This window comes from Carcharodon carcharias (genome assembly GCF_017639515.1).
Source record: "Carcharodon carcharias isolate sCarCar2 chromosome 32 unlocalized genomic scaffold, sCarCar2.pri SUPER_32_unloc_1, whole genome shotgun sequence".
In the NCBI taxonomy this organism is placed as follows: domain Eukaryota; kingdom Metazoa; phylum Chordata; class Chondrichthyes; order Lamniformes; family Lamnidae; genus Carcharodon; species Carcharodon carcharias.
In genome coordinates, this window is record NW_024470685.1 from 542,144 (window position 1) to 555,176 (window position 13,033).

At 42.0% G+C, this 13,033-nt stretch overlaps 1 protein-coding gene across 5 annotated transcripts in view; it reads left to right on the plus strand.

Annotated features, from left to right (window-relative positions):
* The window catches only part of vps13c (vacuolar protein sorting 13 homolog C), a 351,237-nt gene extending 338,935 nt beyond the window's left edge, over positions 1-12,302 (plus strand). For 4 of the 5 annotated variants that reach the window (XM_041181313.1, XM_041181309.1, XM_041181310.1 and 1 more), the window contains 4 exons: positions 3,891-3,982; positions 6,187-6,307; positions 7,185-7,268; positions 11,882-12,302. In XM_041181313.1, the coding sequence (XP_041037247.1) occupies positions 3,891-3,982; positions 6,187-6,307; positions 7,185-7,268; positions 11,882-11,971 (387 nt within the window). In that variant the 3' untranslated portion in view covers positions 11,972-12,302. Of the gene's footprint in view, positions 1-1,273; positions 2,858-3,890; positions 3,983-6,186; positions 6,308-7,184; positions 7,269-11,881 lie in introns of those variants that run through there. The other variant, XM_041181311.1, reaches the window with a different exon arrangement.
* The last annotated feature ends 731 nt before the right edge of the window (positions 12,303-13,033 follow it).

A 13,033-nucleotide genomic window follows, 5' to 3' on the forward strand; every position in this document is an offset into this window, starting at 1 on the left:
TCCATTTAGATGAGAGCTCGTACCTTGTATGCATTTACTGTCAGTCTGTGGGAGGGAGGGGAGAGGGTGTTAGGTGTGCAATAACTGATGTAAGTAGCACTCCATGTCACTCAGTCAGGGTTTGCTGTACTTAAACATACTTTTGTGAAAAAAATGGTGCTCCATTCAGTGGCTGTGACTTCTTGGTTTGTCTTGTGTTGTTAAGTGTGCTTCCCCTCTCAGCTCATGATCTTTATTTCAGTTACGTCTTAGTCAGAATGTTTACTACCCCATCACCCTATCCTAGCTTGCAAGCTTGTATGGTCTCCATTACGGGCTGCCCACTTCCACCTATGTAACATTTCCTGACTCCGCCGGTGCCTCAGCCCATTTGCTGTTGAAACTCTCATCATGCCTTTCTCACCTCCAGATGTGACTATTCTTATGCTCTCCTGATTGCCCTCCCATTCACCATTTGCCTTAAATTTGAGCTTATCTAGAACTGTGTCTGTTAGCAATCCTGCACCACGTCCCATTCACCCATTGCTTATGTCTTTGCTTACCCTCATTGCCTCCGGTCATCTTACACCTCCAATTTAATGTTATCTTCTGGTCTCACCCCTCTCCGTCTCTGTGACCTCCAGGAGCCCTACAACTCCTTTCACTCAGAACTCTAATTCTGGCCTAAATTTCATCACTCCACCATTGCCAGCTGTACCTTTGGCTTTGTAGGCCAAAAGTGCTGGAATTCCTCCCTAATACTCTACAGCTCTCCTCCTTAAAGATGCTCCTTCAGACCTACCTTTTTTGTCAAAGCTTTTGGCCTTCTGCCCTAATATCTCCTTACGAGTGGTCATGTTTTGTCTTTTCGGTCCTGTGAAAGCATTGAGCTATTTTCACTAAGTTAAATGTAAGCTATTGTTGGCATCCTCCCTCCCTGTTGACCCATCATTGGTTGTTGTGCCTCCCATCATCTTGACTGTAAACTCTGGAATTCTGAGCCCCAGACCCCCTGCCACTCTGCTTAGCTCTCTTCCTCTAAGACCGGCCTTAAAGCTCATTTTTGTGGCCAAGTTTTTTTGATCACCATTCTTGATATTTTCCCTTCAATCTCGACATTTTCCTCTGGCTGATTGTTCCTCTGCAAAGTGCCTTGGGATGTTAAAAATAAATGTTTTTATTGTCTCTGTATCTCTTTTCCAGCAGTCTGTTTGGAATTTGTTTATTTCTGCCTTATATGCCCTAACTGTTCTGTTCTGGTTTCTTTCACTGTCTCCTGTGTTTCCCTCCCCAGTTTTTGTCATGTCATGAAAAGGGAGAGTAACGTGCTGTACATAACGATGAAGGAAGAGGCTGAGTATCTCGGTTAATTTTCCATTCCATTCACTGCTCGAGCTGCTTTGTTAAAGATTCCATCGCAATAATGGTTGAGCCTGTTTGTCTTTGGTTACCTGTCAGGCAACCTATTGATGGGAGAAAATGCTACAATTCTCCTCATAAACATGAGTTCTGCCAGTTTGACTCCCAGACTCTACTGACTCACCTCCAGTTTCCTGGTCTCTTGCTCTCCAATTGTTTCGAGTGAAACAGACTTGGCAAATTGAATTGCCAGCCCAAAGTTGGAAATCGGATTTCTCCTTTGTGGTTCTGGAGCTTCCCAGATAGGGGCAAATTTAACTTAAACCTGTTTCTGATTGTTCCGTGTACTTCTGTCCATTCGGAAAGCAACAGACTGATGCTTGAAGCATCTGGCAGGGGAACACTCAGCATTAAGTATTCTTCAACTCTGCAATAGCCAAAATTGACTATATCCACTGCCTCACACTATGCTTGCATGCTATTAGTTTATATTTTTCTGATGGTTAAAAAAAATAAAACAAAGAGGTTATGGTTGAATAGGCACTAAATTGATTAAGGGCTCTGTGCACCTTTTGCAGCTTTCAAAATACATTTCTGAGATGTATTCTTCTGAGATATAATTTGAGCAGTACTGTAGGACCACAGAAAGCGGAAAAGGCTGACATCTGAGAACACTTCTTTTTATTTAAACGGAAAATGCTGGAAAATCTCAGCAGGTCTTACAGCATCTGTGGAGGGAGAAACAGAGTTAACGTTTCAAATCCGTATGACTCTTCTTCAGAGACTTTTCTTTTTATTTAAATTCTGGATTGGACTGCAGGCAATACTGAATGGCTAGCAAATGCCAATATTTACATCTAATTTAAAGTTAAAGCTTAGAATTCCTAAAATGACCCTTCTGAACAGTTTAGCTTAGAGACCTGAGCTTCTCTTTGGGCTACAGAGAAGCTTCGGATGATATTTAGACAAAAAGCAGGAAGCTTGTAATCAGAGTTTGCCATTAAACGTATTTGCTGTGTCTAAGTTTGATTACAGATTTTGATCTTTGTCTTCTATTTTGGAACGAAGCTGCAGTGGATTATTTGAAAGTATCATGCTTTCATATGCTTTCAGCAGATTTCTGTCAGTTCTGTTCTGACTGGTTCGCATAACATGGAATACATGCGATCAGTATTTCACTCCTCCCCTCTCCTTTACACACCGTGCCTTCTCCGACTGATCGTGTTTTTTATTATTTCACAGGACACGGGCATTGCTGGCTAGGCCAGCATTTTTATTGCCCATTCCTAATTACCCTTGAGAAGGTGGTGGTGAGCTGCTGCCTTGAACCGCTGCAGTCCATGTGGTGTAGGTGCACCCACAGTGCTGTTAGTGAGGGTGTTCCAGGATTTTGACCCAGCGACAGCGAAGGGACAGAGATATAGACTAAAGTCAAGATGGTGTTTGGTTTGGAGGGGAACTTGCAGGTGGTGATGTTCCCATGTATCCACTTGTCCTTTTAGGTGGTAGAGGTCATGGGTTTGGAAGTTGTTGTCGATGGTGACTTGGTGAGTCCCTGCAGGCACCTCGTAGATGGTACATGCATCGGTGGTGGAGGAAGTGAATGTTGAAGGTGTCTGGGGGTGCCTGTCAAGCGGGCTGCTTTGTCCTGGATGGTGTTGAGTTTCTTGTGGTGTTGGAGCTGCACTCATCCAGGCAAATGGAGAGTATTCCATCACATGGGGAGGCAGTGGCGTGGTTGTAGTCACCGGACCAGTCTCATGGCATCAGGCCAAACATGGGCAAGGAAACCACCTGCTGGTTACCACCTACCGCCCTCCCTCAGCTGATGAATCAGTACTCTTCCACGTTGAACATCACTTAGAGGAAGCACATAGGGTGGTAAGGGCGCAGAATGTACTCTGGGTGGAGGACTTCAACGTCCCTCTCCAAGAGTGGCTCAATAGCACCACTACTGAGCAAACTGCAGAGTCAGGTGAGTTACTCTCTGCAGAATTCCCAGCCTCTGACCTGCTCTTGAAGCCACAGTATTTATATGACTAGTCAGTTCAGTTTCTGATCAATGATAACCACCAGGATGTTGACGGTGGGGTATTCAGCGATGGTAAAGCCATTGAATGCTGTGGGGTAATGGTTAGATTCTTTCTGATTGGAGATGGCCATTGCCTGGCACTTATGTGGTATGAATGTTATTTGCTACTTTACCAGCCCAAACCCGAATGTTGTCCAGGTCTTGCTGCATGTAGGCACGGACTGCTTCAGTAACTGAGAAATTGTGAATGGTGCTGAACATTGTGCAATCATCAGCGAACATCCCCACTATTATGTGGCTTTGATGATGTGATGCCCTCCACCAAGTTGCTGAATTAACGTTTCAAGGCACCTTTGCATTCATATGCAACATGGTTCTGCTCTTCGGGCCACGTACTAACAAGTTAATCGTTCTGCCAGACACTTGTTGCTTGCACCTAATGGGAATAACGTGTTTAAATTTCATGCTTTGCTTAATTATCGCTGGAGCAAATGACAGCTGCAGTTTAATTTTGTTACAGAAATTGGAGTTTCAGAAGTTTGAAGGAGAAAACTACCGTTTCCATTGTCGTTCACATTTAAAGAAAAAGGTCAATCTGCTCATCACAAACAGGTACACGAAATACCGACTGGTTCTTGGCAGACTCAGCAATTTTATTTAACCAGTTCAAAAATGCATAACTCAAACAAAACACAGCCACTATATTATTTTTCTAATGGTGGGCATGTATAACCACCACATTGAATTTACAGCACAGAAACTGGCCATTTGCTTCAACCAGTCTATGCCATTATTTTTGCTCCACACAAGCCTCCTCTCATTTTAATTAATCTAATTGTTTCAATGTAGCTTTCTATTCCTCTCTGCCTTGAGTATCAGTCTAGCTTCCCCTTCAGTGTATCTACATTATTCACCTCAACCACTCCCTGTGGTAATGAGTTCCACATTCTCACCACTCTCTGGAGAAAGACATTTCCCCTGAATGCCCTATTGGATTTATTAGTGACTCTCCTATGTTTATAACCCTTAGTTCTGCTCTCCCCCCACAATTGAAAACATCTTCCCTGCATCCTACCCTATTGAACCTCATCACAATTTTAAAGAGCTCTATCTGACCACCTCCCAGTCTTCTATATAGAGAAGGGAGCCCCATGAGATATATAATGCTGTCGCACTTTCCCAGCCATCAAATTTGGATGTTTTGTTTTGATGAGAGTTACAATGTCAGTGTTAACAATACTTGCACACCTGTTGTTAACCTCAGAGAGAGGATATGTCAAATTTCTGTCTTCTGTTGGCTATTTTTCCACAAAAAAGAATTGGAAAATAATGTACTTCAGTGCTGATTTTTTTTTTTAAAAGCAGTGAGTGTTTTCACAAAAAGCAGGCAAACATACAAATTAGGAGCACAAGTAGACCATTCATCCCCTTGAGCCTTGCTTGACCGTTTGTTAAGATCATTGGCTGACCTGATTCTGGTCTCGACTCCGTATTCCTGTCTGCTCCGATACCCTTTGATTCCCTTGTCAATCACAAACTTGGCCTTAAAAAATATTCATTGACCCTGCCTCGATTGCCAGGTGGAAGGAAGGTGTGATGAATGTGTTCTGGTACCGTGCTCTTTTTTTAAAAAAAAACAAATGGAAAATCACAGCCTTAAGGGAGCTCCCAGCAAAAAAAAAATTACCCTGAAGGCCAGAACCATATGGTGGGAAAATGGTACGAAGGTATGTCAGCCGACAGACAACGGGAGGAGCCTGACAACCGGAACACTGTTGAGGGACAATGCCTGACGCTTAGGTCCTGGAGTCCTTTCTCCCCAGAAGTGACCAATATGCCCAGCCCCTGATTCTCCCACCCGCTTTTCTAACAGATCCCAGCAACCCCACTGCCACTGTTCTCAGACCCTCCCAATGCTCCGACACACCGTACCCCAATTGATGCTCACAAATCCTTAGGCTGTATCTTCAATGTTTCATGATCCCAGAACTGCCGCTAGTGACTCTAGAAACTCTATCTGCAGTCTTTCTCGAAACTTCCCACTTCCTGGCTGTGGGTCCACCAAATAATAACTAAAAGAAGCCAGGGCCTGCAGATCGCTTTTTTTGGTCAAGAGCTAAATGGCTAAGTGTGACTACAAGGCTTGTACCTCTTATAGATCTGGGCATTGAGTTAGATAGAAAGGAGGCTGAAATTGACCAGCCGGGTAACCAGGCCATGAAGGCACGGTACAGAAAGGAATAACATATTACCATTAATATTACTGCATTCTGTGACGGAAGCAGAGAGGCACAAACTATTGAAATTCAGTTATTAAATACACAGAAATTCCAAAGATATCAGCGCTGAAGACCAGACTGAGGGGTCTTTGCAGTCAGGGACAGTGTAGAAAGCGAGTGCAGGCTGTGGGGTGAAGGGCTGTCTGCAGTTTGAGTTTTAAAAATCGGGATGAGTGAGCTTAAGTTTTGAAATCATTTCTAGTGTTTATTCTGATATAAGTTTAGGTGGCCCTCTTAAGAGCTTGAAGAATAATGCCAATAATTTGGTTGGTTTTGTGGTGATTGCTAGTTTGGCAGCTTTGCAATGAATGGAAGTGTTTAATGAGGGTGTTGAGTTCAAGTGGTGTTTTATGATTTCCTTTAATCAATAGGAAGCTGAGCCCATCAGGAGTTTTGGAAGGTTCCCTAAGCTACATGTACAAGCCAGGTTTTTAATTGTTTAGACTATTAGTTTACTATTCACTGGTATATAGGAATCAAAACCTGTTTTAACCCTGCACTACGCACAAGTTGACCTTCGCATATCCTCCTTTTTAGGAGGGTCGTATGTATGTCTGATGAGATTCTGGGCCATCTTGGCAATGACTGGAATTACACTTTTGAAGAATTTGTTCAACCACCAACTTTAGAAGGCAACGTGCTGAGCCTGTACATCAAGGTACACTGTGCGATACTCGAACTGCATCTGGCATTGAAGGGCTCACTGAAGTATGATGAAAGTGTGAATTAACTCCCGTGCATGATTATGCTTTGCTCACTGAGAAATACTAAATTGATTTTTTAAATTATTATAATAATCAAAGGACGTTATCCTTTATAATAAACATAAACTACGTATCTCTCCAGCCCAGTATTTCTCAAACACAATTGTTTCTGCACTTCTTTGTGATTTGAAAAGCAGCTTGAAGCTTTCATCATTAAACAGAGACAGCTTCTGTCATACGGCTTTAACAGTGTCCCCGTGTTTCGGAGAATGTGAACATGGTTGGGGAATTTGAGTGTTTTATTAAAAGTAGTTGTTAAAAAGTATTCTGTGCCTTAAATTTGCATGACATTTAGCCCAATGTTGACTTTACAAACATCCTCTTTCAGAACAATACTAGAGCCAGAGCTGGTGGGACTCCTGGCATAGTTCCATCAGTGTTCAGAATATGCAAAGCCAATGAAACAAATTTCTGTATTTTTTGTGCAGTAAACATTGTTAGATGGAATCTGAGAATGTAGGAGGGACAAAGCTCTGCCATGTCAGTGTGGGGAAATCCAGAAGCCAGTAAGTTTGTTATGTGGTGGAAGGAAAGGCCTTGCAAAGCCCTTCTCGGCTGCCCCCTAACTGTTGGATTTAGAGGAATAGTGTAGATGATGTGGGATCTGGCTGTCAGCTGAACAGGGGCGGGGATTGTGTCGTTGCACTTTATCTAAAACATAGTTCAGAAATATTATTCACAGAAGTTTTCCAGAAGAATTATTAAACAAAAATGAAAGCTAAGGAGGCAACAACTCGAGCGATAGAAAGGTGATGTTGTGTCTTTTTACAGGATCAATCAATAATAGGATTTTCAAATTGTGGGACTGAAGGTTTTGTGAAAAAAGTGATTTTCCAAGACACGAATATGGCAAAGGTAAATATTTTTGTCTGAATAGGAATGGAATGTTTGATGCTAGCATGATTTTCTTAGGGAACATTTCTTTATTACATTAAAAGTTGTATATGTATATATGTCCTGTCTGAAAAACGTGACTTTCTCTTGTCATGTTTTTGTTGTATTTTTATCTCCGCTAACTCCCATGTCAACATTTGAACTGGTGCAAGCAGTGGAGGCTGGGTCATTTAATATATTCAAGACTGAGTTAGACAGATTTTTGATTGTCAAGGGTTATGGGGACAGGCAGAAAAGTGGTGTTGAGGCCACATCAAATTAGGCATTATTATTATATTGACTGGTGGAGCAAACTTGAGGGGCCGAATGATCTATTCCTGCTCCTAGTTATTTCTTACTTGGAAAGGCACCTGTAAACTTATTGTGCTGTAACTGCATCCCCCCCATCATTGGTGACACTGTAATGCTCCGTTTTCATATCCCATCTCCTGTGTCTGTACAGCAGATAAACATCTGGGCTCCAGCAAACTCATTCTAGTTTTGCCAGACTCCTTATTATATTTAACTAAATATAATAATTCCCTCACTTTTTCCCTTTTCTTTTGTAAGTTGTAACCCTTGTCATTGTGATGAGGCAACATCAGGTGAAAGGACCAGAGATAGGATTAGATACTAAAACAATTCTTAAATTAATAATATCTGCATGGTTCCAAAGATTGACCAAGAAAGGATTACTGTGTGGTACAACAGAATTGACTCAGCTCATGATATTAGTTCCTGACTTAGCTGGTAATCGAATTCACAACATCATAACAGAGCACGCAGGCAAGTTTGCAGCTTATCAAGGCTGCCTGGAGCTAACTGCTCTCAATCCCATTTCCCTGCCCATTGCCCCTTATGTCATTTTCCATTCTCTTTTATTGTGATGCTAGTCTGTGGCTCAGTGGCCACTTCTTGAAAAACATTCCATGTTTTACTAAAGCTCTTTTTAAGTAAAAGTCCTCTTCCATTTTTTTGGGGAGATGATCTTGAATTTTTTCCTCCCCTTTGACAGATTTGCTAATTCACAGAAATGATCTTTCGCTATTTACCCTCTCGAATCCTTGTCTCCTTTAGCTTTATGTGTCCCAGTGGGGAAAAGCTTTTCTTGACAGCCCCTTATTTGAGGTTAGATTCTAGTGATTTCTGGTGTCTATTTTCTCAACACTAATACTCTTCTGATTCAAGGTACCTAAACTGTGTGCAATGTGCCAGTGGTGGTCTAACTGATGTATTATACAAATTCAACACCACCTTTTTTGTATTCAGTGCCTTCTGTATAATCTATTGCCCTTTTATGGCCTTTTGATGCCTGCATTGCTATCTTTAAAAATGTCTGCATCATTTTTCTGTTCCTCTTAAGAGTTTTACTATTTACATTGCATTTCTTGTCCTTAATATTCTCAAAACATGACTTAGAATTGTCCATATTGAATTGCATCTGACAGCTGCCTGCTTACTCTCTTAACCAAATGCTGAAATCTCCTATTGTGTCTAATTTGCTATCAGCAAACTCCTGAGTCTGAGGCTATCCTCCTGCCTATCTGCACTCATTTTTCACTGCAAGTTCTTCATCTTTTGACTATTCCAATGGATCCCTGGCCAGCCTCCCTAGTTACATCCTCCGCAAACTTGAGGTTACTTAAAGTTCTCTACGCATGTTCCAACTCACACCAAGGTCCACTCGCCTACCTCCCCTGTGTTGGCTGAGCTACATTGGCTCCTGGTTAAGCAAAACCTCGAATTTAAAATTCTCAATTGTTTCCAAATCCTTCCTCCTCTCTGTCTCTGCAATCTTCTACAGCCCTACAACCCGCTGAGATATCTATAATCCTCTAATTCTGGCCTTTTGAGCATTCCCAATTTCAATCGCTCCACCTTTGATGGCCATTCCTTCTAGCTGCCAAGTCCCTAAGATCTGGAATTCCCTCCCTGCACCTCTCCCCCCTTTCTACCTCTTTCCTCCTCTAAGATTTGACCACTTTGCCATTGGTCATTTTGCCTAATATCTCATGGCTAGGTGTCAATTTTGTTTGAAAATGCTCTTGCAGATTGCAAGAAGATGGGTTTTGTTACATTAAAGGTGCTATATAAATGCACGTTTTCATTTTCTGCACTGAGTTGAGCTTTTGAGGTCACAAATAGATTGAAGATGTCAACTATTGTGGTTCCTTTGAACAACAGCCTTGTAATATATACTAACAGCACTGTGTGATTTTCTCACTGCTGTGCGTCTAACACTGTCAGTGACTGACGGTGTTACAGCTATGCCTGTCTCTTTATGGGGTATGTGGAACATTCCTTGTTCCAGTCCTACTCCAGCCCCCTTCCGCAACTCTTTCTCCGGTACATCGATGATTACTTTGGTGCTGCTTCATGCTCTCGTCGGGACTTGGAAAAACTTATTAATTTTGCTTCCAATCTCCACCCCTCCATCATTTTCACGTGGTCCATCTCTGACACTTCCCTTCCCTTCCTTGACCTCTCTGTCTCAATCTCTGGTGATAGACTGTCCACCAATATCCATTACAAGCCTACTGACTCCCACAGCTACCTTGACTACAGCTCCTCGCACCCCGCTTCCTGTAAGGACTCCATCCCATTCTCTCAGTTCCTTCACCCCCGTCACATCTGTTCTGATGATGCTACCTTCAAAAACAGTTCCTCTGATATGTCCTCCTTCTTCCTTAACCGAGGTTTTCCACCCACGGTCATTGACAGGGCCCTCAACCGTGTCCGGCCCGTCTCCCGCACATCCGCCCTCACGCCTTCTCCTCCCTCCCAGAAATATGATAGGGTCCCCCTTGTCCTCACTTATCACCCCACCAGTCTCTGCATTCAAAGGATCATCCTCCGCCATTTCCGCCAACTCCAGCATGATGCCACCACCAAACACATCTACCCTTCACACCCCCCTGTCAGCATTCCGTAGGGATCGTTCCCTCCGGGACACCCTGGCCCACTCCTCCATCACCCCCTACTCCTCAACCCCCACCTATGGCACCTCCCCATGCCCACGCAAAAGATGTAACACCTGCCCCTTCACTTCCTCTCTCCTCACCGTCCAAGGCCCCAAACACTCCATTCAAGTGAAGCAGCATTTCACTTGCATTTCCCCCAACTTAGTCTACTGTATTCGTTGCTCCCAATGCAGTCTCCTCTACATTGGAGAGACCAAACGTAAACTGGGCAACCGCTTTGCAGAACACCTGCGGTCTGTCCGCAAGAATGACCCAAACCTCCCTGTCGCTTGCCATTTTAACACTCCACCCTGCTCTCTTGCCCACATGTCCATCCTTGGCTTGCTGCATTGTTCCAGTGAAGCTCAACGCAAACTGGAGGAACAGCACCTCATCTTCCGACTATGCATTTACAGCCTTCCGGACTGAATATTGAATTCAACAACTTTAGGTCTTGAGCTCCCTCCTCCATCCCCATCCCCTTTCTGTTTCTTCCCTCTTCCTTTTGTTTTTTCCAATAAATTATATAGATTTTTCTTTTCCCACCTATTTCCATTATTTTTAAATCTTTTATGCTCCCCCACCCCCACTAGAGCTGTACCTTGAGTGCTCTACCATCCATTCTTAATTAGCACATTCGTTTGGATAATATCACCAACTTCAACACCTCTGTGTTCTTTTGTCTGTGACATCTTTTGATGATCTGCTCCTATCCTAACACCACCCCCCCTCCACTTCTCCACACCATCACCCCCCCCTCTTAAACCAGCTTATATTTCCCTCTCCTTGTAAAGAAAGATCAGTTCTGTTGAAGGGTCATGAGGACTCGAAACATCAACTCTTTTCTTCTCTGCCGATGCTGCCAGACCTGCTGAGTTTTTCCAGGTAATTCTGTTTTTGTACTGAAAATAAGAACATGGACTTGTTTTCTAAATTGTTAATTTTGCACCAGACCTATTTCAATTAGATGTTGTTTTAAACCTTAAAAACCATATACTTATAACTCTTCAATATAATTTAAAAAGTAGTTTCTCGGACGTGGATGACACTGAGCAGGTCACGCATGTTCCCCATTCCGAGCTGCCCTGAGAAAGGTGATAATGGACCATCTTTTTGAACCACTCCAGCCCTTATGGTGATGGTGTTTTGTAAGGAATGCCAGGCTATTAACCCAGTGATGCAACTTTGATGTGCCCAAGTCAGGACACCCTGGAGGGCTATTTGGAAGTGATTTCCACAACATTTCTGGTTGAAGGAGATTACAGAGGGGAAGTGTTGTTGAAATAACCTGGGTGAGTTGCTGCGGTGCATCCTATGAAGCCACAGTATGCTGGTGGGTAGAGGGAGTGAACAGTAAGGTCAAATATTAACAAAAAAAATTAGAGGTATAACAAGTGCACAATTTGAAACCCGCAGAATTATAAATTTCCGCAAGAATTATTTTGTGAACTGATGGATCACATTGAAGATATTCCTACGTCTATCTTTTAAACATTAGATAGCAGGTCCACTACCCATTAAACTTAAGCTACTTTAACCATTCAGCAGTTAGTTTGGTGAACTTGATACCTGAGCTTTTAAAGTTCAACAATAATCAATAACTTGAATATGATGTTTGGAAATGTTCTGTTCCAGAGGGTGATTGATGTTCTCGAAGAAGCTCAGGCAGCAAGGCAGCAAGAACAGCTGGTGAAACGAAAATCACTGAGGTTTTCGAAGCCCTGAGGTTTTATCTACTGTTGCCCATTGCACTAAATTAAGGTCCAGTTTTTGCTTTTCCACAAAACTGTACTTTGCACTGCAATTGTATATTTTCTCTCTTCTAATGAAATATGGATCTTAAAAGTATAAATCCTGTGGTATGGTCGTGCCTATTATATGCAAAAGGATAGGCAAGCTGGTACTGAAATCAACATTATCTTGTGTCTTAATGTTGACAACTTCAGTTAATATTCTGAAGATTTGAAAATTTTGCACTATAAAGAATCTTTCATGCATGTGTTAAAAATAAATTCATGTATAATGTATATTACAAATAAATAGCTCATTATGTAGACTTTGCGTTTTGATCTGGTTGCTAATACACTCTCATAAATGTTGAGCATCTAGTTAAGAATAACCATACTGATCCTACTCATAATGAAAAGATGGTGAATCACACTCTCTCAGCTTGGACAACTGTAATATTGCTAAAAAGAATCTTCAACTGTTGAAAATTATGTAGTTTTAAGGATTCTTTAAAATTCACACTTGACCTTCACAGTCATATCAGATCAATTCTATGCATAATTAAAAGTTTTGTGTCTAGTGTGTCTCACCAACCCAGAGGGTCAGGTGGTTGTAACATGCAAAAATCATCTGTTCCAATTTTTTGATTGACTTAACTAACCAATATCTGTTCAATTGGCCACACGGATTTGCTCAAATATTGATCAGGTATGGAAAGCTATCTCCACTTGTTTTAAACAAAAGGCCATACAAAGCCAACCCATCGAATTCCTACAAAACAGATCAATAAAAAGGCAAATGACTTCCTGAAACTGCTTTCACATAATTTTCCTTTTTCACTCAAGTCAGTATTTAGAGTTAGAATTTTTTGTAACAAATCATATACACTGAAAAGTCACCAAATCTGCCCACAGTTAGTTATTTAAAAGGTAGAAATGCCTGCGTGAATTTAAACTTTGACTTTCTATTTGTTTTTTGATTTCTCTCCGAATCTCTTCGCATTCTGTCTTATGCTGCACCCCTCTCTTGTCTGTCTACTTAACGTTTGCCTCTTTCCTA